Source organism: Ambystoma mexicanum, chromosome 10, assembly GCF_040938575.1.
Source record: "Ambystoma mexicanum isolate Mex_15411 chromosome 10, UKY_AmexF1_1, whole genome shotgun sequence".
NCBI lineage: Eukaryota > Metazoa > Chordata > Amphibia > Caudata > Ambystomatidae > Ambystoma > Ambystoma mexicanum.
Window position 1 is genome coordinate 791,055,815 of NC_090932.1, and position 26,234 is coordinate 791,082,048.

Here is a 26,234-nt window from a genome sequence, read left to right on the forward strand (position 1 = left end):
AGCAGATGTGTATTATGTATAAATGTTTTTGTCTCCTCCCAAACCAGCTTTTTTCAAAGCTATACAAAAGCCAAAACCTTTGGCTTTGCCAAAGCTTGTTTTTTCTGCACTCTAGCTGGGCCACTCAGTGAGCCGTAGCAGGTGCCAGGCCACACACACACACACACGCTGAAACACACTACGCAGATTTTATTTTTGTTACATGACAAGACGTATGTGCCGCACCGTTAATAGCACAGCATGCAACGCTGGTGCTGCTCTATATATATAACTCATCCAACGCAGCCCCGAAATAAAGTGACAGGGGCCCGGTGTTGTGGAAGCTAGTACTTTACGGCGGGGGCCATGGCAATGGTCTGCCACATCTGTCCCGTCTGCCTGGGTCTGGCAGCACTGCACGCTCAGGTTACCCGACTTGGACTAGCCGGGCATGATTGTGTTTAGATACGTTGCCATGACGGTAGCTCATCCCTGCACTACCATTCAGGAACATTCCAGCGTTTCTACTCCCTCAGCCAATGGCGAGCGCCGGGCACGATCACGTGGCTTCAGCAGGTTTGAAGTGGGCTGGTGGCTAACAACCTGTCAAAGATCTTCGACTGCGCAGCTTTAGGAGCGTTTCCACCGAGGGGCTCTGACAGAAACCCAAGTGTTGGACAGCGGACAACGGAGGAGTGGCCTGGCGGCCGTGTTAGAGAAAGCATTGTGACAGTCCCAGCGCGGATCCCAGAACTCTATAACCATGTTCGGCCGCCTTCTTCGAGAGTTCGAGGAGGACCCCTTCTTCTCGTAAGTGCCGATAGCAACACTCGTTCCCAGCGTTCCCGTGTTCTATTTATATTTACGTTCCGGGCCCCATGGGTCCTGATTGCCTACCCTACCGTAAATACCCGTATCTTAAATATAACCAGGTCCCCCTAACAAATCCAACGTGTATTCTGCTGTCTTTCGAGTTGTCAGGTAGCCCAAGGGGCAGTAAAGAGTGTTGTGTCCGTGCCGCGTATGTGCTTTGGGATTTCGGAGATGTTGTAGTTTTTAAGAGTGTACACTACAGCATGGTTTAATGTAAATCGGCTTATAGTTTAAAGACAGCGTGGGGGTGCTTCCGTGACTTAAATGCGAGGTAACGGGTATTTAGAAAGTTATTGGGTATTTATTTAGAAAGATATGTCAGTGGTCTAATACACAGGGGATACAATCCACTCACTTTATCTGCCGCGTTTGATTTACAGTCTACAGTTATAGCGGCACCTTTCAACCTTTCAAAAACCGAAGTACCTAGTATTACACGAACGACGGCGAGCAGATAACAGATTCAGCACAGAGTGAGCTGGTTCGACGTTAAAGAGTCTCAGCGAAGAAGCATCGCTATCCACCTTGCTTTGAGACTGTTTCAGAGGTTCTTCTCCCGGTAAACTGTAGAATATGTTCAAATTCCCCAGTGTGCCTCTAATCCTCCTCCCCTAGTATGCCTCTCAATCCCATATGTTGCTCAGTTTTTTTGGTCTATCATATACATTCTTCTCCATACATACTGGTAGGTGGTGCTACAGAAACAACCCTAAAATATAATATTAAAAAGGCGCTTTGTGGATTTCGTTACCAAAGGCCGTTATGGATGGCTATTTTGCTCTGAGATAGGTTACAGGGAATACAGATGGCTATATTTGTAAAAAGACTGAAATGGAATGTCCTTCCCACTAGAGACATCCTGGTCAGAAGAGGGGTGATCCCAGTGGATATGGCTGGATGCAGGTTCTGCCTGGCCAAGGAGGATTCTTTAAAACATTTGGTTATGGAATGTGTGATTCTTCACCCACTTAGGGTAAAATATTTGGAATCCCTAAAACTCAACTTTATTATGTTTGAGGATGAGTGGGCATGGAAAAGATGTTTAAATATTCAAACCACCCATGAGGGCTTGGCCCTATCTGAATTTATTAAAAGCTTACATCTATAAAGTCATAACTCCATATAGCTAAATGTGTTATGCCAAGATTATGAAATGGTTTATGTAATGTCTCAGCACAACGAATATTACATTTTATATCTCGTCTTTTTCGGTCTGGAGAGTTGTCTATGTATAATGTGAGTACATTTCCTTTTCGCTGTGTTCTTTTTTAAAATGATTGTTGAAACGATTGTTTTCTGATGTTTTCTGTAAAGGTTTGAATAAACCATATACAAATAAAAAAATTAAAAAAGAAGACTGAAATAGTCGGTCCGGTTTTTATCTCAAGAAAATAAATCGCAATTGCCCCTCCTACCTTTTCAGAAACCGGGATACTATTTTAAAAGGGTCAATAAACTTTAGAGACCCGCTCTTGGTACGTAAAAAAATAAGTTATACATTTTCTGTAGCTGAGGGTATTTGTGTTTATATAAACACATTTCGTCACTCAGGCCTTTAGTGCCAGCATACAATGGATCCGGAAACACAATGGAAATGTTCATTTGAACATCACATAAGTCTGGGCTATTATCAGGAACACATGGTCGGTCAGAGAGTGACGATTCACAGGCGTGGCATGGGGATCGTGACACACTGCCCAGGAAAGAGAACAGAATGCAAGCTTGGAAGGGGCACAGATTCAGGAGTCGTAGGTGCCCATGCCCCTAAGAGGGATCAGAACAAAGGCTCAGAAACACTTGGTCAGACAGGGTATGACCTGCAGAACGATCAGATGGATGGCCCACAAGCTCAGAAACATTGCAGCACAAAGGCTTCTTGAAAGGGTTGGGGGATGTTTCAAGGAAGACGGATGAAGCACAACAGCTCAAAAGGGAAGACCACACACATGTCACAGAAAGCACAACACTAATTTCAGTAAAAAGGGCAATTACTGAATCCCCTGCAGATCCGGAGGTACTATTATTTCAAAGGGGGCAGCAGGTATCCCAACGCAGCGGCTCTTCTAAGGTGGACAATTGTTCCAGGTGTGGGGACTGTTTCAAAGGACTGGTGTCTTCTAATAATGGGGCAATTGATTTCAAGAAAAGCAACTATTTTATGACCAAATCGAAAGATCAGCAGACATAAGTCTGATTGGGAGAAGAATGTTCAGGAAGGCGACAAGCCGTCTTTGTATGTACTATCTTGTTGTCTGACGGCATTATTGTCTACAATTTTTCAGGCTACACTAAAACGTCCCTTGTAGAGAAAATGTCAAGCTCGTCGATGGTGCTCTGTCTCTCAATATACACACACCTTTAGAGTGCCTGATGGATGAGGACTGCCAATGGAGTTTGCATATTAAACTTGTTGGTAGTTAGGCGAAAAGGATGGGTTTTGCTCTTGCCCGGAGCTGGGGGGTACACCTTTTGTCCCACACACTGGGTGGGGATCCTCTACATTCCACACTTCTCTGGCCTCTGCCACGTTCTATGTTTCGTCGACCTCCATCCCTTTAGGGTTATTGAGCAGACAAGTTGCATGTTTTACTCCCCTGGGACTTATTTGCCTGGAGTGTTTTAGCTGCTTTTTCCCAAGACGTTGCAGGCAACTGTGTTCCTATTGATCAGTCCCATGCATTCACTTCCACCGTGATCTTCCTTTAGATAGTAAGGTGGATACTTATGGGTTCATCACGAGTCTCTTCTATGATCGTGAGGTTAAATTTGCTGTTTAAAAATGTACTATTTATAACATCTGTACACATTCAGGATATCTTGATATTGGTAAACTCATGTTGTGCTTGCTCTCTTGTTGATAAACAAATTTGCTCACTACCACATATTTCATCTGAGCTAAACTAGAGTGAGTTGTGAGGTGGGTGTGGCCTGAGGGTTTGTCTCCCAACTCTTATGTCCAGGCAAACAGAAGTCAAAGCTAAGGGTGTCATAAAAAAGCAGGTCCTGATTCCTCCCTGTCACCAATCTGTTTGCCTATTCCTTACTAGGATGCCCCGACCTTATTGTCAAGAGCTAGAGGGAAGGGTGCCGTGAAGGTACTACGTGACCCCTCACCTGGACAAGCATGCATCACTCTGTAATGGAGTGCAGTGCTGGTGTACTGGCCCGACGGGAACTGAGACATCAGAGCAGCCAGGCCAGTTACAGATTTGAATTTGCTCTGCTCTCCACCATCGCCCCATTTACCTCTTGGTAGCTGTCAGTGAAGAGGTTGGAGATGGTTGGTTTGATGGTAGGTGTGGAGGCTGGTGGAGCTCTGCAGAGGTTTCAAGACCCCATTGCACCATCGCCCGCCACCGTGTTAATATCAGTTGTGTGCATCCAGCTTACAATGACAAAGTGCACCAAAAGAAGAGGGCAGAGGCACACGCAGCACCACTGCAGCGTCCACTTCTGTAATCCTCTACTGTACTTCTAATTTACAAGCACATGAAGAAAGGACCCTGCATGAAAGTGGGCATTTATTAAGGACCCACAAGGTTACCGTTAGAAATATGAAAAATACAATTTCTCTGGAGGTCTGGACAGGTTTATTTTTTAGCTAAAAGTAAAGATAAAAATGCCCACAAACCTGCCATGTCATTGTTTTGTTCTGCAGACTGTGCATGGTTCCTTGAAACGTTTTGTTTTTGCAGCTCATATTTGTGTTTCTTTCGGTTGAGGGCAGGCACCAGTAGGGCTGTGGAAATATTTTCAATTTTTTCAAGCCCTGGCCTGTAGCCTGTTGGATTTGAACAAGCTGGTGCATTTGGACAATTTCCTGTCCAGTGAACAGGTAACATTGGGCAATGGCATTTTGAAAGCAGATGGTTCACTTATCAGGAGCTGAACTGAGCTTCTTAGAATTTGTCCAGGCTGGTTCTCCTTCTGGAACTGTATCCCGTCCCTTCCCTGGGTAGATGCTGCTTCTGTGCGACAGTGAGTTGGACTTGTTCGAGCACATGTATATAGACTGGAATGTTATCGGTGCTGAGGATATGTCTGTGCTTACACAACACAGATCTTTGCAATGGCTTCGCTACATGGGTTTGAAAAGAGGGTTCAAGGGGATGTGGGTGGACTTCCTGTTTGAGCCTGAAAATTATACTATATCTGAGTTTATTATGTATGTACATGGTACGCAGGGCATTGTCTCTAATCTATATAGGATGGTTCAAAACGGAGCGCTGGTGCCCCTGGATAAGATCTGGGGTGATGTGTGCAAACAAACCCGGGAGGCCTCTTACAATTCCCGATTCCGCTTAATACAGCTTAAGGTGCTACACAGATATCACTACACCCCAGCCCGATTGAAGTCTTTTTCTCCAGTAAATACGGGCTGCTGCCCTAGGTGAAGGTAAGATAATGCTGGTTACTTTCACATGGTGTGGAGTTGTTCAAGGCTTGACGGGTTCTGGAAAGATGTATGTCCAATTTCCTATGTGACTGTGTAACGAGTCAAGCGGGAAATGACCACTCTGAACACAAGTTATTTGGAACTGAAGTCAACTTTATTCTCCTTATATCAGGAATTGAGGATTTGGTGTATATCAGGTGGTGCAAAGGCCCCCACCTCTAAACAGGCTTGCTAATCCTTTCTCAAATGTCCATAGTCTGGTGCAACACCTTATTCTTTATATGCAGGGAAAGGTTCCTGTCAAGAGTTTCTTCTCTTCCCTGCTCGTAATCCCCTTCTCAGAGACAGGCGTCCATATGAGTCTTAATGCATAGCGAAACTGGAATTGGGCCGATTCCCCCTTCACATGTATTAACGTCTCATTGGGTTTCTTCACCCTTATGCCCTTTCAGGATAATGTTAGTTTGTAGCTTAGGGGCATCAGTTATGTTCCATCACCTTTATATCAGTTCACTTGTTAAGCGTTATGCTGGCTGAGCAGTAATATTCGCCCCTTCTGTCTATCTGAGCGTATATTTCACTTTTCACTCTCACCTTCTATTCTTGCCTCGCCGACGTACCTCTGTATCTCTGCTCGGATTCACCTTCAGCTGCCATCCGAGTCGGTGTCAGGCCCCGATCTCGATCGCCAAATCAGCTGCGGCTCTCCCTTGCTTCCGGAACAGCGCTCTAGCAACTGTCCACGGAGTCTCGGCCGGTCGCCGGTAGACTCCTCCCTCACAACGGCGGGGCTGATGCAGTGAGCGAGTCCTCCGCGGCTCGTCTGCCAAGGCCACACAAGACTATCAGCTGCTCACCTCGCTGGCCTTCAGTTTCACCCGCTCTCTGTTTGTAGCAGGGCATCTACGGACCCAACCTCGGAACTCTCATCCGGTTCCGAAACTATTTCAACAGTGTAATGTCTTTCGGGCCTCTGGCACAATTAACTCTTTAACCTCAGCGCTCAACAGGAGCATATACAACAACGTAACTTTCCGGCTACCTTCCTCTGCTAATATGCCCACGCGTATACAGGCTCGCCTTCCTGAGGAACTTCCTCCTCTTCCTCCTCCAACGGCTGTTTTTTTCCCCACACACGAAGATAGAAAAGAAAACGGAGAACATTCCATCAGTCAGAGGGAAGTACCTCATAAGGCATTCTTTCACTTCTCATTGGAGCTTGTATATGTCTTTTACTTCATAAACCCTCCCCTCTAGAGTCATGATGACATCATAATAGCATTCAGTCTTCAGGGCTGAGTGAACCGTTGTCTAATTGGCTCTGGCTTGTGCTCTGATCTTGTTCTTCTTTCCCCACTTCATCACAGACTGGTAGTAGGCTAGAGGCTAATCCCATGCAATGCTTGTCTCATATATTTGATGATCTAGACTAGAGAGTGGAATGCGTAAACGTTCCAGTCTTTACGTTGTATTGTGCTGAACTGGCTAAAACCCACCACATCCTTGACCAAGCTGCAGCCAGTTGGGAACTGCCCGACAGACATATAGCAGCACGTTAAATCCTACTTGATTAATATGTATCCAGTATTTGCCCCTTAGTTTCACAGCTTTTACTACTCACTTGATTCAGTATCAGGTAATATTATCCCCATATAAATGGTCGCCCTAAATAATATTGCCGGGAAAAAGTCATGGCGATATTATTTGGATGACCATATATATGGGGACAGGGGCAGCGGGGGTTGCGGGGGTGTCCCCTGCATGTTCCATGTAATAATGTCCCCACAAAAAAACGGCCATTTTTCGGCGATGTTTTTGCATGGCGATATTTTTGTGGGGACATTATTCCATGGAACCCTTGATTCCACCAGTTTTTTTTTTACATAACACATTTTATTGGTATTTTAAACATACATACAGAACATCAACAAATCCCCCCCACCTCCCCTCTCCCAACTCCGGGGTTGGTTCATCACTCCATTTCTGTCTTGCCGCTTTGCACTTTACTTTCGGGATCTGCATTCCTCACCATGTCCCGTATAGTTGTTCTGTCCGTTTCTTTTTCTATTTTACCGGCAAGGTCTATACCACCTGGTTTTCCCACTTTCTCCAGATCTTGCTGGCTTTTGCCTGGCACCCCGTGCTGTATAGATTCTATGCCCTGTCGCTGCACATATGTCCATTTCATTTGAGCATTGGGCCACTAATGGGCTTTCTGGGGCCCCCCATTTCTGTGCTATATCGCGTTTTATCAGGCCCATTGCATTGGAGAGAAAGATACCCTCCCATTTATCCGAAATATCCTCATCTGGGGCCCCTAGTAACATTATAGCAGGTTGTTGGATTGTGCGCCCCAAGGTTCTCGTTAACAGTTGACAACATTGCGCCCAGAAGGATTTGATTTTAGGACATTCCCAGAGGAGGTGGTTGAAAGTGCCCTCCGACATTTCAGACAATTAGGGTCCTTTGCCCTACCCCAGCCAAATAGGGCCCCTCAGGGGTAGTACACCCTGTGAAGTATCTTAAGTTGTACCAGTCTTATTCTGGAGTCTATTGCGATTTCGCGTGGGTGCATCAATATTTGGATCCAGTCCTCTGGTTCAGTGGGCCCCACGTCTCCCTCCCATTTATTTTTAAGACTGTCCAGATCCGGAGTGGCAAACGCATTAATCGCCTTGTACAGAATGGTAGTGACTTTTTCGGGGATGTGTTGTGGTAGTAAGTTGCGTTCCAGAGGTGTGTAATCTGGTATGTTGTCGAGCTCTTGCCCATGTGCATTAATGGCGAGTCAATTGCAGGTAGTGGTAATGTTCTGTGGCAATTATTCCGAACCTTTGCTGCAGGGTTTCGAATGGAAGGATGGAACCATCCGCAATAATGTCTCCTATTGTGGTTATCCCAGCCTCCACCCACCGGGTCCATGCAGTCAGCTTCCCTACCTCCTTCAATCCATAGTTATGCCATAATGGTTGTGCCATAGTGATCCTGTTCCCCCAGCCTATGTGGGTGTGTGCCTGCCTCCAGATCATCGCGATATGGGTAGACATTGTTTGTGCGGGGGGTCTGGTTAGGGTCTGGTATGGCGTTTCCAGTGGTGGGGTGCCTTGGATTATGGGCTCCTCCGCTCTAATATGTGGTCGTTCGGGGTCTCCATGAAGGAGGTCATTGACTACGTTTAGTTGACAGGCCCAGTAGTAGGACCTGAGGTGTGGAAGTCCTATGCCCCCTCCCAGATGGATCGTTGCAAAGTGGTCAATGCTATTCGAGGCTGCCCGCCCTTCCATATCAGTTTCCTGACTAGGCGTTCTACCCGATTAAATTCCGGTTTGGTATGGCTAGTGGGGCATTCTGGAGTACATAAAGGAAGCGTGGGAGCGCCATCATTTTGAAGAGAGCCGATCTGCCCATGAGTGTGAGAGGAAGGAGCATCCAGTGCTGTACATCCCCGGCAAAGCGGTCGATTAGCAGGTGCAGGTTATGCGCTACGTATTCCGAGAACGTCCCTGAGACCCATATGCCCAGATAGCGGAAGCCTCCTTTTTCCACCCGATATGGCATGCCCCGGGGGACTGCCAGGTCGTCACCCTTCACTGGGAACAAGACTGATTTCCCCCATTTAACTCTGAGTCCACTGAATTCCTCCAAAAGTCATTTGGGTTATGATTGGGCATGCATGATCTAGGTTGCTGAGATAGAGTAGCAGGTCATCTGCATATAGGGATACCCTGTCCTCGCATCTGTCTGGCCAGCAAAAGCCCAACCATGTAGTAACCTGTCGGAGCCATTGGGCAAGCGGTTCAATCGCTAGGGTGAATGGAAGGGGGGACCGAGGACAGCCCTGTCGGGTGCCTCTGCCCAGTGGGAAGGTCCTAGAGGTCCAGCCATTTACCCTTACTGCAGCCATTGGCGCCACGTACAGCAGTTGAACCCAGCTGAGAAAGGTCTCGCCAATGCCCATGCGTCTCATTGTTGCCCACAGGCTTTCCCACACCACCGAGTCGAACGCTTTCTCGAAATCGATTGCTAAGAGAGCAAGTGGCGCGTCGATGCTCTGGGTTTTTTCCAGGAGTAGATGCAACCTGCGTAGGTTCATTCTGGTCGATCTTTGCGGCATAAAGCCGCACTGGTCCGGATGCACCAGTGAGGGTATAACCTGTTGAAGTCTGTTGGCCAGTACCTTGGCCAAGATCTTTGCTTCGCTTTTAATAAGCGATATAGGTCTGTATGATGTGCACCGGTCAGGGGGCTTTCCTTGTTTGGGAATGACCACAATGTTGGCCTTTCGTAAGTCCAATGGAAGGGTGCCCTGTCCTCTGGCCGCCAGGAATAAGTCCCGGAGAGGGGCTGTCATCTGGATGCTGCCCAGCTTCCTCCAGGTCTCGGCCGAAGAGCCATTTGGGCCTGGTGTCTTCCCGGATTGTAGCTGTGACATGGCCTCCATAATTTCGGCCTCATCAAGTTCCCTGTCCAGATATGTTGTCTGCTGCTCGGAGAGGTGCCGGAGCACGATCTCGTCCAGAAGGGACGGATCAACCGGCAAAGTTGTGGCGGCGTAGAGTGCGGCATAGGAACTAGCGAAGGCCTCCGCTATTTCTGAGTCTGTTTGGGCTAGTCCACTGGGGTCTACTATGATCTGCCTGACCTAACTGTGCCCCTCCTCTCGACGTTCCAGCCAGGCCAGTAGTTTGCCGGCTATATCGCCATATTCATAGATTCTGGTTCTTGACTCCCTATGCGCTTGCTTTGCGTTATCTAGTGCTGTGTTGTGCAGGGTTGCTCTGGCCTACGCGAACGGTGGGCGTCAGGGGTGGGGTTGGTGACATATCTGTTTTCCCATTCCTTTACGGCTTTCTCTGCTTCCACAACTTTCCTATGGTGTTCCCTCCTTTTATTACACGTCCAGGCCGTTATTTCCCCTCTAAGAACCCCCTTATGGGCTTCCCATAATGTCACCGGATCCTCTACCGAACCCGTGTTAATTTCAAAGAATTCGTTGGATTTTTCGGTGATGTGCTCCACGAATTCTGGAAGGCCTAAATAATAATTATTTAGCCGTCAAGTCTTGGGAGGCAGGGGTCGGTCTGTCTGCAGCAGTATCTCCAGGGGAGAATGGTCAGATATGCCATGGGGAAGGAATTCTGTCGATTTTACCGTATACGCTTCGGTAGTCGGAAGGAAAAAGTAATCCAGCCTGGACAGGGACGCGTGGGCTCCCGAGTGAAAGGAGAAGCCCTGATCTGTGGGGTGGAGGTCTCTCCATAGGTCACTTAGGCCTAGAGCAGATGCGAAGCTCGCTAGCCGTGTGGGTTTATTTGGGTTTCGGTTCCGTATGTGGGTCCGGTCCAGTGTATTACACATAACATCATAAAAGTCCCCCCCAAGGATCCATAGATCAGGTTGTTGTTGCGCCATCAATGCTGTGATATCCCTCAAGAGAGCCTCCCCCAACCCCGGTGGGGAGTATATCGCCAGAATAGCCACCACCTCCCCCCATAGTGTGCCTCTGAGTAGCACGAAGCGGCCGCAGGGGTCTAGTTCCACTGTCGTCAGTGCAAAGGGGAGCCGTTTATGTAGGAGGATCAGTACACCCCCGGGAGCCCATTGTGTACCCTGTGTGATAAGCTAGTCGATAGTTAGTCCTGCGGAAGAATCGGCAGGTCGAGCCCGCTAGGTGTGTCTCCGTAAGGAGAGCAATGTCAGGGGAATGCCTGTTTAGGAATTGCATTATAAGTCGACACTTGATACTTGAGCCCATGCCATTTACATTCCATGTGAGGATCTTTAGGGATCTGTGACGTTCTGTATCTACCATTGGGACATACGCGTCTCCCCCTGTGGAGCCGTTATGATGTTGTGTGGCCATTTCTGTCTAGGGATTCGAATTGTTGTGCCAGATGCGTGTGTAATATGTATGACTGTGAGAGTACAGTGGTCGTGCCCGGTGGGATCGTGGGTGTTGGGCATGGTATCTTTCGCGGTCTTGTGATGAAAATTAGGGTTGTGTACCTTCCTGTAAAATTCCTAACCTATAATAACTCCCCATCCCCCCTCCTCATTCTCCTCCTCAACATGAAGTATCTGTCGCCCGAACTCTACTGGCGCTAAAGAACTATGTCGCCAGATCAACTTGATATAAACTGTTATTACTTCCCCACCGATTTACTACTCCTCCTTGGGTCAAGTGGCTTGGCTCGGGGGGGGGTGTGGGGGTGGAAGTTCGCTGATGGCATGGTGCGTTGATTATGGATACATATCCTGCGTTCGGTCCTTCGTGCGTAGGCGGCGGTGACCCCTTTCTGGAAACAGTCCAAACAAGGTGTTTGTCGCGGGTGCCTGCCTGGAAGATAGTCGGTCAGTGTGCTCTTTTTGATATTTCCATCCGTTGTTTCGTTTAGCCAATGTCTCTGTTGCTAGGTATTGGGGCCTCCATTAGGTTCATTCTGATTCTCCAGTATCGGTTGTCGGGCGGGTCTTTCCTCCCCTGGTCTCGGTCTCGGTCTTCCCCTGCGATCTCGATCGGCCCCGGTCCAATCTCCTCCGATGTGGGTCTCCGCCCATCTCCATGCCTCCTGTGGATCAGTGAAGTGGACTGTTTTGCCCTCATGTTGGATCTTCAGCTGTGCCCGGAACAGCAGCCCATATTTCACATTCATAAAGTGAAGCTTCCTTTTCAAGTGTTCAAAGGAGTGTCTGGCCTTCTGAACTTCTCGGGTGTAGTCCGGGAAGAAGGCAATCCTGGATCCATTATACAACACCGTCCCTTGTGTTCTGGCCGTCTGTAGGATGGCGTCTTTGTCGCGGTAATTAAGCATTTTCACGATAACTGTCCTTTGGGGCGCCCCCGGGGTTGGACGACCCATGGGCTTGCGATGTGCACGTTCCACTGAGAAAAAGTTCGAGAAGATTTTCGGCGCGAAGAGATCTGCCAGCCATTCCTCCAGGAAGAGTTCAATGCTGGGGCCCTCTGTGCGCTCCAGCAGGCCTAAAATGCGAATGTTATTGCGTCGGGACCTGCCCTCTCCCTCCTCCACTCGGGCTTCCAGGGTTTTCAGGCGGTTCAGTGTTTGTGTGAGCTGTCGGGATGAGAGTTTTTGGAGGTCGTGGCGAAGGAACGAAACCTCGGTGGAAATGGTGTTCTTTTTTTGCTCCATTGAGGAGCTCAAACTGGCAATTGCGGTCATCACGTCCTTTAGGGACATGGGTTCTTCCATTAGCGGAGGGATCGTCCCCGGATCCTCAGCGTTTGGTGCTGTCTGTGTGCTCGTGGCATATTGATCCATGGTGCTTTGCGTCGTGTTTCTCTTGTTTCTTTCCTTGCCCATGATATGGAGTCCCACAGGGATGTAAGTGAGGGGACCAAAGGTGGACTTGTGGCCGCGTTGCCCCTGCTGTGTTACTTCCGTGTTGCAGTGTGCGTGACTGCCGCTCTAACCTCCCCAGGGCTTGGAAGAAGTTGTGGTTGTTGAGCAGAGTTTGGCACGGGGTTCCAGTTGTAATAAAAGCTGCCTGCTCAGTGTTGGGGGCTCGGATCTATCGGCCTCGGTCGCTTCCCGGCCGCGTATCTCAGGTCATCTCACCTCTGGTCACCCGCTTTGACTTTGCTGTTAGTCTAGGCGGTCCTGTCGCTGGTTGATGTCCGGCTACGTTGTTCCTCCCTGGAAGTTTCCACCGCCGCGTTGGTATGCGGGAGGGCTTCCCTCACAGCAGCCAACCAGTCACGGGCCGTCGCGCAGGGGTCCTCTCCGGGCCGCAGGCTGTCCTCAAGGGGTTTTTCCCTTTTGGTCGCCAGCCCCCGGGGCGTATCCTACGCTTCGGTCGGCGCGGCGGGCGTCCAGGTCCAGGCTTCTCATCTGTGGGTCGCCCCGGTCGATATCACCAGCCGGGGGTTTTTTAGAGCGAGGGCTGGTTCAGCAGGTTGGTATCATGGGCGGGTTCCTCCCAGCCTTTGCTGTGTTTTAGCGCGCTTCATGCGCGGCAGCCATTTTGTTTGCCGTCGGAGGTCCCACTCCGCTATTTTCCGGCGCCGATATCTTACTCCTCACGCCGCGGTTTCGATCCACATCTCTTTCGTGTGCAGCCAGTGGGTTCCGCTGCACGAAAATATCTTTTTCGCTGGAAATAACTTCCCAAATAACAGGATATCAGCAGGATATTTCGGGCGGCCACGGGAGCAACTGGGAATCACGTCTCCATTGCTTGCTCGCTGGTCACGCCCCCGATTCCACCTGTTTTAACCATCTTCTCTTATGCATACTGATGTCTCCCCAAGTTTAATGTCTTTCATCAACTGCTTCCTTGGTTCTATTGACAGCGTCTATGCCCTTTGTATTATGTTTGTATAATATGTGATACAAAGTGTCCTAATAAAGAAGGTTTTAAAGAATTTGTGCTGGTTTCAACTGTGGCTTTTGCACTCAAGTTGCTGCTGGAAGGCGGTAAACATCTCTAATCGTTTCAGGACTGGGTTGACTTAACCTAGGGTTGCAAAATGGGATAACACCATTGAAACATACTAACACATCAGGACTGAGAGTGGTTTTGTGGACTCTCCAGCATGTATCTCACAATAGTACATTTAAGTTAAGTTACTCCAAGTATTTAAAGGTGGTGGATATTGCACCTGTAGTACTTGCCAGGAAGGACTATATAATTATGGAATCTGGAGGCTTGGCATAGGACAGCAGTGTTATGGAATTCTGGGTCGACTAAGTAGGGGGCATTAATAGAATGGAAACTGAGATGTTTGATTATTTCGTTTTTACTGGGACTTAAGTATTATAAATCAAGAAGGAATATGCCTTCTAAATCAAAATAATACTGTGGCTTGTTCTAGACTGATGAGTTTAGAAGACGGGATAATCCTGGTGTGTACAATTTGGAGAAGAGTCTGTTGGGGCTTAAAATAATGATTGTATGTTCAGGATCTTACATTAGCTCCTGGGTATCAAACATTATCCAGTAATTAGGAGCTATATCTTGTGAGCAAGAAGCTAGTATGTAGCTTGCTGCAAGTCTAGCTTCACTATGAGATGTACACTATACCTTTGTTACACACATAACCATTATGCACTAAATGTCTTCTAGATGTACCCTAATGATTGTTTATAAATATTACCAAACACACACACTGACTGTAACATAGGTATGTTTGGGGAGTCAAATGTAGCTCCTACTTCCCGTTGGACCTTGCCAAGAAGTCCACTTTTCAGTTGGATCTCCTCAGGGGCATTCTACTTTTCCTTGCCTTCCCCCAGAAGATTAACATCTCCAGAGCCCTGGTTTGATTTTGTTTTATTTATATAGCGCGGACCAGGCCCAAGGGCAACCGGGCGCATATCTTGGCAGAAAATTACAAGTATAACATATCATCACAATGGTACCAACAGATTGTGTACAAAATATACAATTGATGTTACAAATCAGGGCAATAAGCAGAACAGTAGTGCCGGAACAAAGCAGAGCTAGGTCGCAGGTGGCCCGTCCAGAGTCAGAAGAGCGGTTGTTAGTGAGATGTAACTAGCCAAAGCTTGGCTTTGTGTTTGAATAGGTTAAATGACGGTAAGGTTCTGATAGTGAGTGGTACAGTGTTCCAAAGCTTGGCTGCCAGGACAGGGAAGCTGGCACCCCCAGCTGTATGAAGCTTGAATCTAGGGATTGCAAGACTGTGGGAATGTGCAGATCTAAGTACTTGCGTTGGTATATGTTGAATAAATCGCGAGGCTAGTTATGAGGGGGCCTGGTGGTTAACACATTTGTATGTAAGGGCCAGTGCTTTCAGGGAGATCCTTTGGGCGACTGAGAGCCAGTTGAGGTTCTTACTGGTTTCTGAGATGTGGGCAGATCGGGGGATATTAAGAGCCGCTCTAATGGCATTATTTTGGGTAGTCTGAAGTTTGTTGAGATTACCCTGGTTAGTGCCTTCGTACAATGCATTGCAATAGTCCCATTTGGACATAACCAGGGTCCTGGCCAGGGTAATGCAGTTCTGGGCGGTAAGGAATGGGCGACAGGCTGAGATCAATTTGCAGGTGTAGGCAGACGCAGCAGCCACTGCATTAGTTTGTCGGGTGAGAGTCAGGGAGGCGTCCAGGTAGATACCCAGAGTTTTGGTATCTTTAGATACTTTAATTAGATTACCGTCAATGTTAAAGGAGCCGAACAGAGGACTCAGTTTGTTAAGTCTCTGTTGCGTGCCTAAGATGAGAAGCTCAGTCTTGTCATCGTTGAGGCACAGCTCGTGCTGGGCCATCCATGCTTGCATGACAAGGTAAATGTCATTGAGGGCTTTGAAATCAACAATGTAGTCACCAGTAATGGGTATGAGTATCTGGGTGTCATCGGTGTAATTCGTGTAGGTGACGCCCAGATAGTCAAGCACATCAAATAATGGTTTGGTGAAGACATTGTAGAGAGTAGGGGAGACACAGGACCCTTGCGGGACTCCACAAGGGACTGGTGTAGGGTTGGCCGATGCGGTAGGTGAGAAAACTCTCATGTGCCTGTTGTCGAGGAATGACCTAATCCAGTTGGATGCGTTGTCAGAGAAGTGGGCAGCGGACTTCAGGTGCCGACATAGTATTTGGTGGTTGACCAAGTCGAAGGCAGCGGATAAGTCCAGTAGTAGTAGAAGGGCCAGTTTACCGTTGTCTTTAAGGTCCTCAATTTGAGTTTTGAGGTCAAGAAGAGCTGTTTCAGTCCCGTGCTTGGGTCTGAAGCCAGACTGTCTTGAGCCGAGGAGGTTATTAGTTTCTAAGTAGTTCTGAATCTGCAGGTATGCTGCTCTGTCAAGTATTTTAAGTAGGAACGGTACAGTGGTAATAGGTCTGTAGTTAGTTGGTGTTTCGGGGTCCAAAGTTGTTTTTTTAGGAGAGGGATAACCCACGCGTCCTTTAAATTGTTGGGTACCGTTCCAGTTAGGAATGAAGAGATGATGAAGGTGGTTATAAAAGGAGCGAGGTCATGTGCCGCTTCCTTAATGATAGGTGCTGGGCAGGAGTCACCTTGGCAATTAGAGGGTTTTAGGTTGCGAATGATGTTTTCGACCTCGAGGATGGTGAGTGGGGTGAAGCTGAAAGGGGTGTGAGTAAAGGAGGCCGTCGGCGTAGTGGAGGGTTTAGTGGGGGGGTTGGTGAGTAGGGTAGTTTGTTTGGCGTTAATTTTCAATTGCAGGGTGGTGATTTTGTTGAGGAGAGCGTTTTGGATGTTGTTACACCATTGGCTGTCTTTAGTGCAGGTATCAGGAGCGGGGGAGGGGGCTTCCAATTCTTTAAGGATTTTAAATAACTCCTTAGTGTTGGATTCTGCTTGTGTGATATGTTGGTTGTAGGTCTCCTTTTTGGCTTGTAAGATCGCTTCCTTGTAGTTGTGGGTAGCGATGATGAGGCGTTCTTTGTTAGGGTCACATGGGTGGCTCTTCCAGAGTGATTCAGCCTTGCGTTTTTCTTTGCGTAAGAATCTTAACTGCGGGGTGAACCAGGAATTCAAATGGGCTTGTTGTTTAGCTTTCCGTAGTTTAAGCGGTGCTATATTATCAATGGCTTTGAGCAGTGTTTAATTGAAGATGTCTACTAAGACTGTAGGGTCGTTATGTTGGGACGCACATTTATTCAGGATAGGAAGGATGAGTGGGAGAAGTTTATCCCTGGTGATGTCTTTTTTGTTCTTTGGGGGAATGGCTGGAGCTATCGTAGGAGTGGTGAGAGGGTTGGTCGCTGGTAGGTGGAAGTTGATGATATGGTGGTCGGACCAGGCACAAGTGTGGTTGGAACTTATGGTGGTGTTGCAATTGAGGTCAGTAATCCAATCGAGCGTTCTGCCCTTCATATGGGTAGGTTCGTCAATGCGCTGTTGGAATCCTAAATTAGCTAATGTGGTAGCGACCTCAGAAGCCAAATGATCCTTAGTGTCGAGTAGGCCAAGGTTGAGGTCACCTAGAAGCAATACCTGAGAGTTGGGTTTAGTATTGACAGTCAGAATGGCTGTGATCTCATCTATGAAGGAGCCAAGTGGTCCTGGAGGTCTATAGATAAGGTGGAGAGTTGCAGTGTTAGTTGGAGATAAGGTGAGTTTCACGGAGAGGGATTCTGCAGAACTGAGCTCTGTGTTGGGGATGATTCTAAGTGTGATGTTATTTCTATGTATGAATGCGACTCCACCTCCTTTGGATGTTGATTGTCGGTCAGCTCTAAGGATAGAGTAACCGTTGGGGATAGCGAGGGAGAGAAGTGGGCCAGAGGCTGCGTGTAACCAGGTTTCGGTAATGGCCACAAAATCGAGGTTATGAGTGGTGATGAGGTCAGAGATGTCCAATGCGTGGGCCGTAATAGATCTGGCGTTAATGAGGGCACCCTTGAGTTCTTTGGCAGAGATGGTGCTGTGGGATGGTGGTAACTTCTGTGTAGTAGTGGTAGCGTGTGTGTGCTGAGTGCAGTGGGCACAAGGCAGTCTGGATCCAAGTCTAAGATTCCTGACTTGGAGCGTGCAAGGTTGATTGGGTGTGGGTTTAGTGGCAAAGGTTTGGAGCCATAGGGCAGGGTCATTGAGGTATGGGTTGCTAAGGGGCATTGCGGGATGGTGTAAAGTAGGGTGATGAGGGTCGGTCTTTACGGTGCTGGGAGTAGGGGGAAAATGGGATGTGGCAATGATGAACCCTACGATGATGGCGAGAGTAAGGTGGCTAGCAGTTGGCAGTGGCCGCATATCGTGATCCAAGTGCCCTAACCGTCTGTGCGGTAGTGTAAGAGTGCACTGGAGGGGACGTAGAGGAGTTCTGCGCTGGGCAGAGGTAGGATCAGCCAGGAAGTGGCAGTCCAAGTGCAGCTTGCTAGGTAAGTACATGTGCAAGAATGCAATCAATGACTCAAAAGGCAGTGGTTCAGCTAATCTGACTAGGTAAGTACATGTGCAAATATGCAATCAATGACTCAAAAGGCAGTGGTTCAGCTAATCTGACTAGGTAAGTACATGTGCAAATATGCAATCAATGACTCAAAAGGCAGTGGTTCAGCTAATCTGACTAGGTAAGTACATGTGCAAATATGCAATGAAAGACTCAAAAGGTAATGGTTCAGCTAATCTGACTAGGTAAATACAAATATGCAATCAAAGACTCAAAAGGCAATGGTTCAGCTAATCTGACTAGTTGAGTGCAGCAAGTTGCGAGCAATTAGCTTAACATCAAACGCTATGCGACTACAGAACATAAAGGATGGTGCACGGCGTACATATGAGCATTTACAAGAGGTGGTGATTCGTAACTAGAATGGTGATAAAAATGTGGTACTAAGTTAGTGAGGGCGCTCCCGAATGAGAGAGGGGAATGTCCTTAATATCCGGTCGGGGCAACAAAGGATGTCAGGCTGGGTGAGTTCACCATACTGGGTTCAGCTAGGTCAGGTCCACGAAGAGTCTTGCTGCATTTCTTAACGGCGTTCCGTATGTGTCCTAAACTCAGGAGCGCATCATCAGCTGGGAATGAATGTGCTGCGGAACGGTAACCAGCGCCGTAGCAGACCGGTGTCATATGTAAGGGTTCAGCATAAGGCGCTCCCTCGCGCTCCACAGCGCGATCAGGGAGCAAACAGGGGCCTTGGTATGGGCCTTCGTGTGGCCGCCGGCGCTTCCGCCTGCCGGCGGATGTGGGCAAAGGAAAAGGCCGCTAGTTGCCTAGCAGCGAGGCATCAGCCTCGGTTTCATGCCGCGCTGCGCCCGGCATTAGTGGGTCAGGCAAGGTGGGTCAGGCAGTGCATGCTCGACAACGCCTGCCCGATGGCATCTGAATTACGAATTTTTCTTGGTGCAGGCAGGTGCAGTGAAGGGTATCTGTGCCTTACCGCATGGATGGCTCGACGGAGGCTTTCAGTGTGGCTGGGTACCGTGGATGGCGGTGACCGCGGCACGTTGAGTGCTCCTGCTGCTGGATGGAAGCTGCTGCAGGGGAGGAGGGGCTCCTGCCCTCTCCTCAGGGTAGCTGCTGGCGGTGATCTAGGCTAGACTAGGTTCTGTTCTGGTTCTCTTCTCTAGGCTAGACTACTGCAACAGCCTCTTCCCCCACCTACCTCTTTCCTCCATTCGCCCCCTTCAGCTAATCCAGAATAGGACTGCAAGACTTACCCTTGGCCTCAAGCCGAGGCACTGCATCGCACCAGCCCTAGAATCTCTCCACGGGCTCCCAGTCCCGCAAGGATCAAATTCAAGACCCTTTGCATCCTCCACAAGGCTGTCTGGCGCCTGGGACCTCTTTATATCCAGATTTCCCTCCCAAAATACCTCCTGGTCAGAGTCCTTCGGTTTTATGGCTCCTACTCTCTGCAGGTCAACCGCTTCTCGAAGCAGAGAGTCAGAGGTAGATCCCTTTTCTCGGCCTGCTCCTCAGTCTGGAATGGCCTCCCTCACTGCTCAGACTTGAGCCAGATCTTCTTAAGTTCTGGAAACTTTGCAAGACTTTCCTTTTCTCCTCTTCCTTCCCTCTCCCTCTCCCTTGCTAACTCTCCATCTGCCGCTGCGACTGGGGCCTGGTCCCTTCAGAGTAATACAGGGGCCAGACCACCCCCTACCAGTCCCCCCCCCAGCCTCCGCTCCCCGGAATAGCCCAACTTGGACCTCCCTCTCCACTGCACTCCTCCGCCCGCACATCACTTGCCCGTCCCCACCCTTGGGGGTACTCCACTCCTGCACTTCTCCCCTCTTCCCCCTTGCACCTCCCACCTTATCATGTACTTGCACGGTAGAATTGTCACAAGGCCCAGATAACCGTTTATGTTCTAATTGTTTGATTCCCATGTCCCCCTCCTCATCTTGACTTGTGGTGCCTGGAAACACCCATGTATAGGCACCATCCAAATTTCCAATAAATAAAAAATAAATAATCAGGCATTTGGGCTAAACTGCACAAAACTGCCTAGCTTTGCTGCAAGGGGAAAAGGTTGCTTCTTTATGACCGGCCACAGCTTACAAACATGTGGATGTCCTTTTGGGTTTGAAATGGCCTGGTCAGTGACTGCTACATCACCTGCCATGTGCTACTTCTTTGTTTTGTGGCCTGTCAATGGAGGCGTGCGCTGGTTGGTCCTGCATGTGAAGGGTGCTTGCCGGGCATGCCTTTGGGACATATCCCCCTCCCTTTGCCTGTGACCCATGCTGCAATGTAGGTGTAAATGTACATGTACTCACCTAACATCCAAATCCTTTGTCCTGCGTGACGCACCATGTAAGCTGGCAAAGTGCGATTCCCCAGGAACATGGAGTCGTGGGTTGATCCTGGGAACCGGGCACAGCAGTGTTTAATGGTCAGGTCGGTGTCACAGGTCACCTGGACATCGAGGGAATGGAACTTCCTCTGGTTCCTATAGACTTCCCCTGAGGCATGGGGGGGGCACCAGCTACATGCGTGCAGTCCATTGCTGCCAACACTTTGGGCATGCCCGTAATCGCATATAAGCGGGTCTTGGTGGCACTTACCTGGGCCTGGGTCATGTCGGAGGGCGGTGTGCTCCCCCACATGATGCAGTAGCGCCTCGAGTACCTGCACCAGCACTCTTGAGAAGGCAGGCTGCGAAATGCAATGCAGCTGACTGAAGGAGTGCTGGAACGTGTCAGTGGCCAGGAAGTGTAGGACTGACACCAGTTTCAACAGCGATGGTATGGCTGTCCTGATGCCGATCCAGGTCCCGATGTCACCCTGGATAAGGGTCAGGAGGTCATGAATGTCTCTTTGTTTAGGCAGTACAGGGTGTGCATCTGGCTCTCTTTGAGGGCCCAGGGTGTGGCTCTTGTGCGAGGGTTCACAGCATGCCTCTGCCTCGCCACCTGCGTCATCTGTATGCCCATCCTCCTCCTCCTCCTTTTTTCACTGGCCTCCTGATCCACTGCTGCTGCTCTAGCACCAGCAGCTGGACATCAACATGGAGCAGCCTCAAGTCTATGGTAGCAGCAATGAGTGGCAGCATGGTTCTGTTGGAAAGTGTTCTTGTGGTAAGTTGTGGCCCTTAAGTACTGTTCCTGTGTGTATTGGGTGAACCTGGGTGGATTTGGTGCACTTGTGGCCTTATTTCACTCACCTGTGTCCATTTACCAGCAGCTCTGAGGTGATGTTACGTCCGCCTTGCTTTTGCCGGAATTTTCAGCAATTATTTGCTTTTGCTGGCGATTCTGGATGAAGTGCTATAGGCGATGGTAATTCTGGAATATTGTGTTCCGGCAAACATATGCTTTGCTGGATCGGTAAAAGTGCTGGTAAATGGGGCCTATGTCTTAATTTCTTCTCTTGAGACTGTTCAGACGGAATCCTAAACTACTCACTATAAACTTTAAACTAAACTGAAAAAATAACAAAGGTCACTTTTTACAGTCATTCAGAATCTGTTTATTTCCTTTTTAAAAATGAAGATTCGGAGGGTGGGCGGGGCGCTGTTGAGGAGCCTCTAAAACGGCATATTCTTTCTGAGCTCCAAGACACGGAGCCCTTTACACGCTGCTGTAGACCCGTTATGGGCATCTGACTCTGAAAATATACCCTGTGGTGCGGGGAGCCGAGGGTCACACTCGGTTCGAATTTGGGGGTTGGCAACCCCTTGTAGCTGCCGAGACCGTGCTGACCTGTACTTGCCGCTGGGCGGGCATAGAGAGGTTGCGGACCCTGACAGAGTGAGGGAGATGAGCAATGCCGGGACAGCGAGCTGTGGCCTGCTTGAGCTGGCCCGGAGTGAGTTCTGGCGGCTTCCCCATGACACGGGTAGTTCATCCTCGCAGACGAAAGGCGGAGAGGGCTGCTGGCAGACACTGCTGTCTCTGTGGTGCTGCTGGTGGCTCCGCAGCCTCCAGTGCGCCAACGACGACACACCGTTCTGCTTGCAGGCCCTGTGTCAGGGGTGCTGCAGAGCTCCTTGAAGCTGTGCTGGTGTGTTGGGGATGAGGCTGAGTGGTGAGAGCCCCCCTCCAGGTGGCATTGTGAAGGAGATTGTGGCTGATTGAAGAGCCAGAGGCAGTAAAGGGCCACTCCCTCTCCCCTGTGAAGCACAGAGGAAACCACAAGCATTGGCTAGAGAGTACCCCTGGGGTTTCTGTGGGCCCCTGGATGGGGGAGGGGATGCGCTTGAAAGGTTTTGTAGTCCCCAGGGTTCTATGGAACAGCTGCATGTAGATGGTGAGGCGAGGTGCTAGTCGCCTGCATCCCTTTGGAAAGGAGAGTGGCGTGTGCCTCTAGTGGGAAGCCTGGGGGCGCTACATCACAGCAGAAGTCGCGGCGCAAGGAGGCATGCATGCTGGGAACTGGTCTGGGGGCCCTATAGAGTCTCCCCCTATCATGTGATCCTGTGAAATGTTGACCGCGGCTCCAGCCAAGCGCGGATCAACTCTCAAATAATTTTGGAGGCTCCCTGACCTACATTTGTGGCAATCATGACAAAGGGGAGTGGGAACCATAGAAACCAGACCAACATTGACTCCTTCACCAGACAGACTAACAAGCCCCACCCCATCCTGAAACTGAATGAGTTAGTGGAGACCTCTGAGGCTGCTGCCTCCAACATGCCAGACTTGCGGAAGATCATGGATAGTATGCTGTATGGGTTTGCAGCAGTTGGTGTTAAACTTTGATTAAGTGGTCCTTAGACTTTACAGCCATGGATCTGGAAATGTTGATACGGAAATCATCAACTTTCAGAGCGGGGGGACCGAATGGATTGAGTAATTCAATCCTCAAAAAAGAACCCCTCCCTATGGGCCGAGATCCTAAAGAAACTCTTTGATAATATAATCTATCAGAAGAGCTTCCCGGACTCATGGAAAAATTCCCTAGTCATACCAATCTATAAAAAGGGGGATAGATTGCTAGCCGCCAATTATCGTCCAATTTCCCTTTTAGATGCAGATAGTAAAATCTTTACAGGGCGCATTTTAGGGGAATTGGAATCATGGGCAAAAAAAATGTGTGTCATCCCAAGACAACAATCTGGTTTCAGGAAGGGTTTATCTACTTCTCTAAATGGGTTGGTTCTGAGTACCCTGATCTCCCCGTCTGTCCAAGGAGGGGGCCCACCACTTTTTCGTGCTTGGTTAGATCTCTCCCAAGCCTTTGATACTATAGATAGGGATCTTCTTTGGAAAAAAATAGATGAATGGGGTCTGCCTCCTACTCTCCTGTCAATACTGAGAGAATTACATCATAACAATTCTATGCAGGTGAGGCTTGGTAGATCAGGCCTTTTGACAAATCCGATTGGTGTAAAGTGAGGGGTCCATCAAGGCTGTCTGCTAGCTCCCCTTTTGTTTATCTTGTTTATGGCAGATCTGGCTGAGGCAATGAATGGAATAGGTTTAATATCTCCGCTACTAGGAAAAACAAAAATTAATTGGTTGGCATACGCGGATGATGTCGTAGTTCTTGATCACTCCCAAGTAGGACTCCAGCGTCTCTTGTTTGCCCTAGAAAACTATGCCCGAAATAATAACCTCATTATTAATCCACTTAAGTCCAAGATAATTATCTTTTTCGGGTGTTTAAATCTAATTAAGCAGTATGTCTGGACCCTGGATCAACTTCCAATTGAGGTAGTTTCGGAGTTAACATACTTGGGAGCCCCAATCCGCTCATTCCCAACGAAAGACAACTTGATGCGCTTGTCGGAATTGAAAGTTGTAAAATTGGGAGCACAAATGAAAAAAATTAAATCCCAGTTTTGCAAATGTTCTATTCTTCCCTTGGTGAAATTGTATATAGGGAAAGTTATCCCGATTGTTCTGTTTGGTCTTGACTATAACATCTTAGGAATGGACCTCGAATTGGATCCCTGGGAAGCCAGACTATGGAAACGTATCCTGGGACTCCCGGACTGCGTTCCAGTCTCTCTTCGTTATGAACTGGGACTGCTGTCTCTTAGATCATGGCTTCAATGGAAGTGGCTAACTCTATATAGATCAGCTCTAGATGCTCCTAAAAACTCACATTTCGAGGAAATTGCAGGTGAATTAAATCAGGGAAAAAATCTACTCTTGATTAGTTCAAGCAAAGATGCCTGGAAATTTTAGAGAGAGTGGACTGTGATTCGACCCTATTGCTCCAAAATCCAGACAGAGTAAAACGAAAGATGAAACAAAGAGACTGGATTGATACGATCGACAGTATGAAGAGGACAAAAGATCTGCCTCTTTTTCTGTGATAGATAAGCCTCTCTCATTGGTTCCCGCTTATCTAAAAATAAAACCTGACCTGAGTTTTGGATCATCTCTTCTTAGATTTCGTCTAAATTCACTTCCTACTCAAGAGATTTTGGCCTCTAGAGATAGAGAAGGGAACATTGATCCACATTGTGATAAGTGCTCTGTCAAGGTTTTTCAGTCCCTAAAGCATCTATTATCTGGCTGCCAGGGTACTTGGAATATGAGGGTCAGAAGATTCGGCAGGTTTGTCCATCAACTATCCTGGCTTGATTCTGATGCGTTTTGGGGAAGATTATCCTCCTGCCATGAATCTGCTCTCTCCATGGAACTTGTTAGAGCTCTAAGAGAAATTAATCTAATCAGTGATCCAGTCTCACCTACGTATGAATTAAGATCCTAATAACTAGTGTCATTCTGGCCAAATTTACTATGGAGGGTCATTAATGGATTTGGTGTAGTTAATCTGTTTTTTTTATATTGGAGAATTTTCTTTTGTGAAACTTTGCTCTACAGATTGATTGATTTCTCTGGGAGAACAGTTTGCTTCTTCTTTTTTTCTTTCTTAGTGTGTGTTCAGTTTGTTATTTCATTTTTCTTTTTTCTTTTTAAGATGAAGATTTTATTGATATGGATTTTGTAAAGTGCTTGAAGAATTTTGTTTTATTTATCTTTTGTATCTGTTGTAAATGTGTTAAAAGTCAAATGTTGGCTATTGCACAATAAAATAAAAAAAAGTTAGTGGTAAACTGGACGAAATCACTACCACGATCTCCACATTGAATGCCAGAGTGACGGAGGTGGAGTTCTGTATTGGGACAGCAGAAGATGACATAGTTGGGCTAAAAACACAAGTATCCGTTATGTGAACACACTGCCACGCATGACGCCTTACAAATGCATAAGAAAAGTAACAGTAAAACCTAAAATTCCAACAGGTTATAAAATGTTTTAATTTGTATTCTAAGAGCATGAACAATAGTTAGCTGCACTGCGAAACAGCGTCAAACCATAATGCAAAATAACATTTTCGAGCATACCGCTCTTCTTCAGGGCTGTACTAAATGGTCTTAACGTCAACAATGGTGTGCCAAAGTAAAAGGGTAATGGAGAATAATGAATGATGTCCATGTTATATCATTGTTGGGTTTGAAAGTAGAAAAAGCAGGAGAGCGTGTAATAATTACCAGCAAAGATCAAAACAGTAACAAAAAACATGCAGAAACAAAACACAGAGAGAAACAAAAACATTCTGTGATTAATGACAGTGTTAAAAATGCATTTTCAGACAAAATCAAACATTTCAAAACTTCTGAGAGATTCAAAGAGTGGAGATGTGGCTTTGAAATAACACCCCTATGGCACAATATATTGTGCATTTAGACCCAATTCATGCCACATGGTGACTGGTGGAAGATATTAATTGATAACGTCTGAGGCGAGGTGCTACCCATACAGCTAGGCGGATACTTGTGGATTATAGTAGTGATTGGATGGTGCATTGCCATGTTTGCGGCAATGGAGGTGGCCCTGTGAGCTTGCCAGGTGCTGGTTATGTGCTCCTAATGTGCGTGGAGGGACTTCTAATTACCTGCTGCTTACAACATATGTTTACACAGACTGAACGCAAAAGCGCTGTGTGCAGAGCACCATCTTTGCCTTTCAAGTTGGGCTGAGTTAATAGAGGTGCAGAAATGTTTTGGGTGGCAAACAACGGTAACTCAATATCATGCTTTTTTCATACACATGCACCTCAAACAACCATTTAATCAGGTATGGGGAGTCTATGAATTAAAATAAATTAACACTGCCTGTATAACTGTGAGCCAAC

At 47.9% G+C, this 26,234-nt stretch overlaps 1 protein-coding gene across 2 annotated transcripts in view; it reads left to right on the forward strand.

Annotated features, from left to right (window-relative positions):
* The first annotated feature begins 274 nt into the window (after positions 1-274).
* MLF1 (myeloid leukemia factor 1) overlaps positions 275-26,234 on the forward strand; it is a 474,880-nt gene continuing 448,920 nt past the window's right edge. The window contains exon 1 of one of the 2 annotated variants that reach the window (XM_069618449.1): positions 275-789. In XM_069618449.1, coding sequence (XP_069474550.1) covers positions 743-789 — 47 coding nt within the window. In that variant the 5' untranslated portion in view covers positions 275-742. The remainder of the gene's footprint in view (positions 790-26,234) is intronic. The other variant, XM_069618450.1, reaches the window with a different exon arrangement.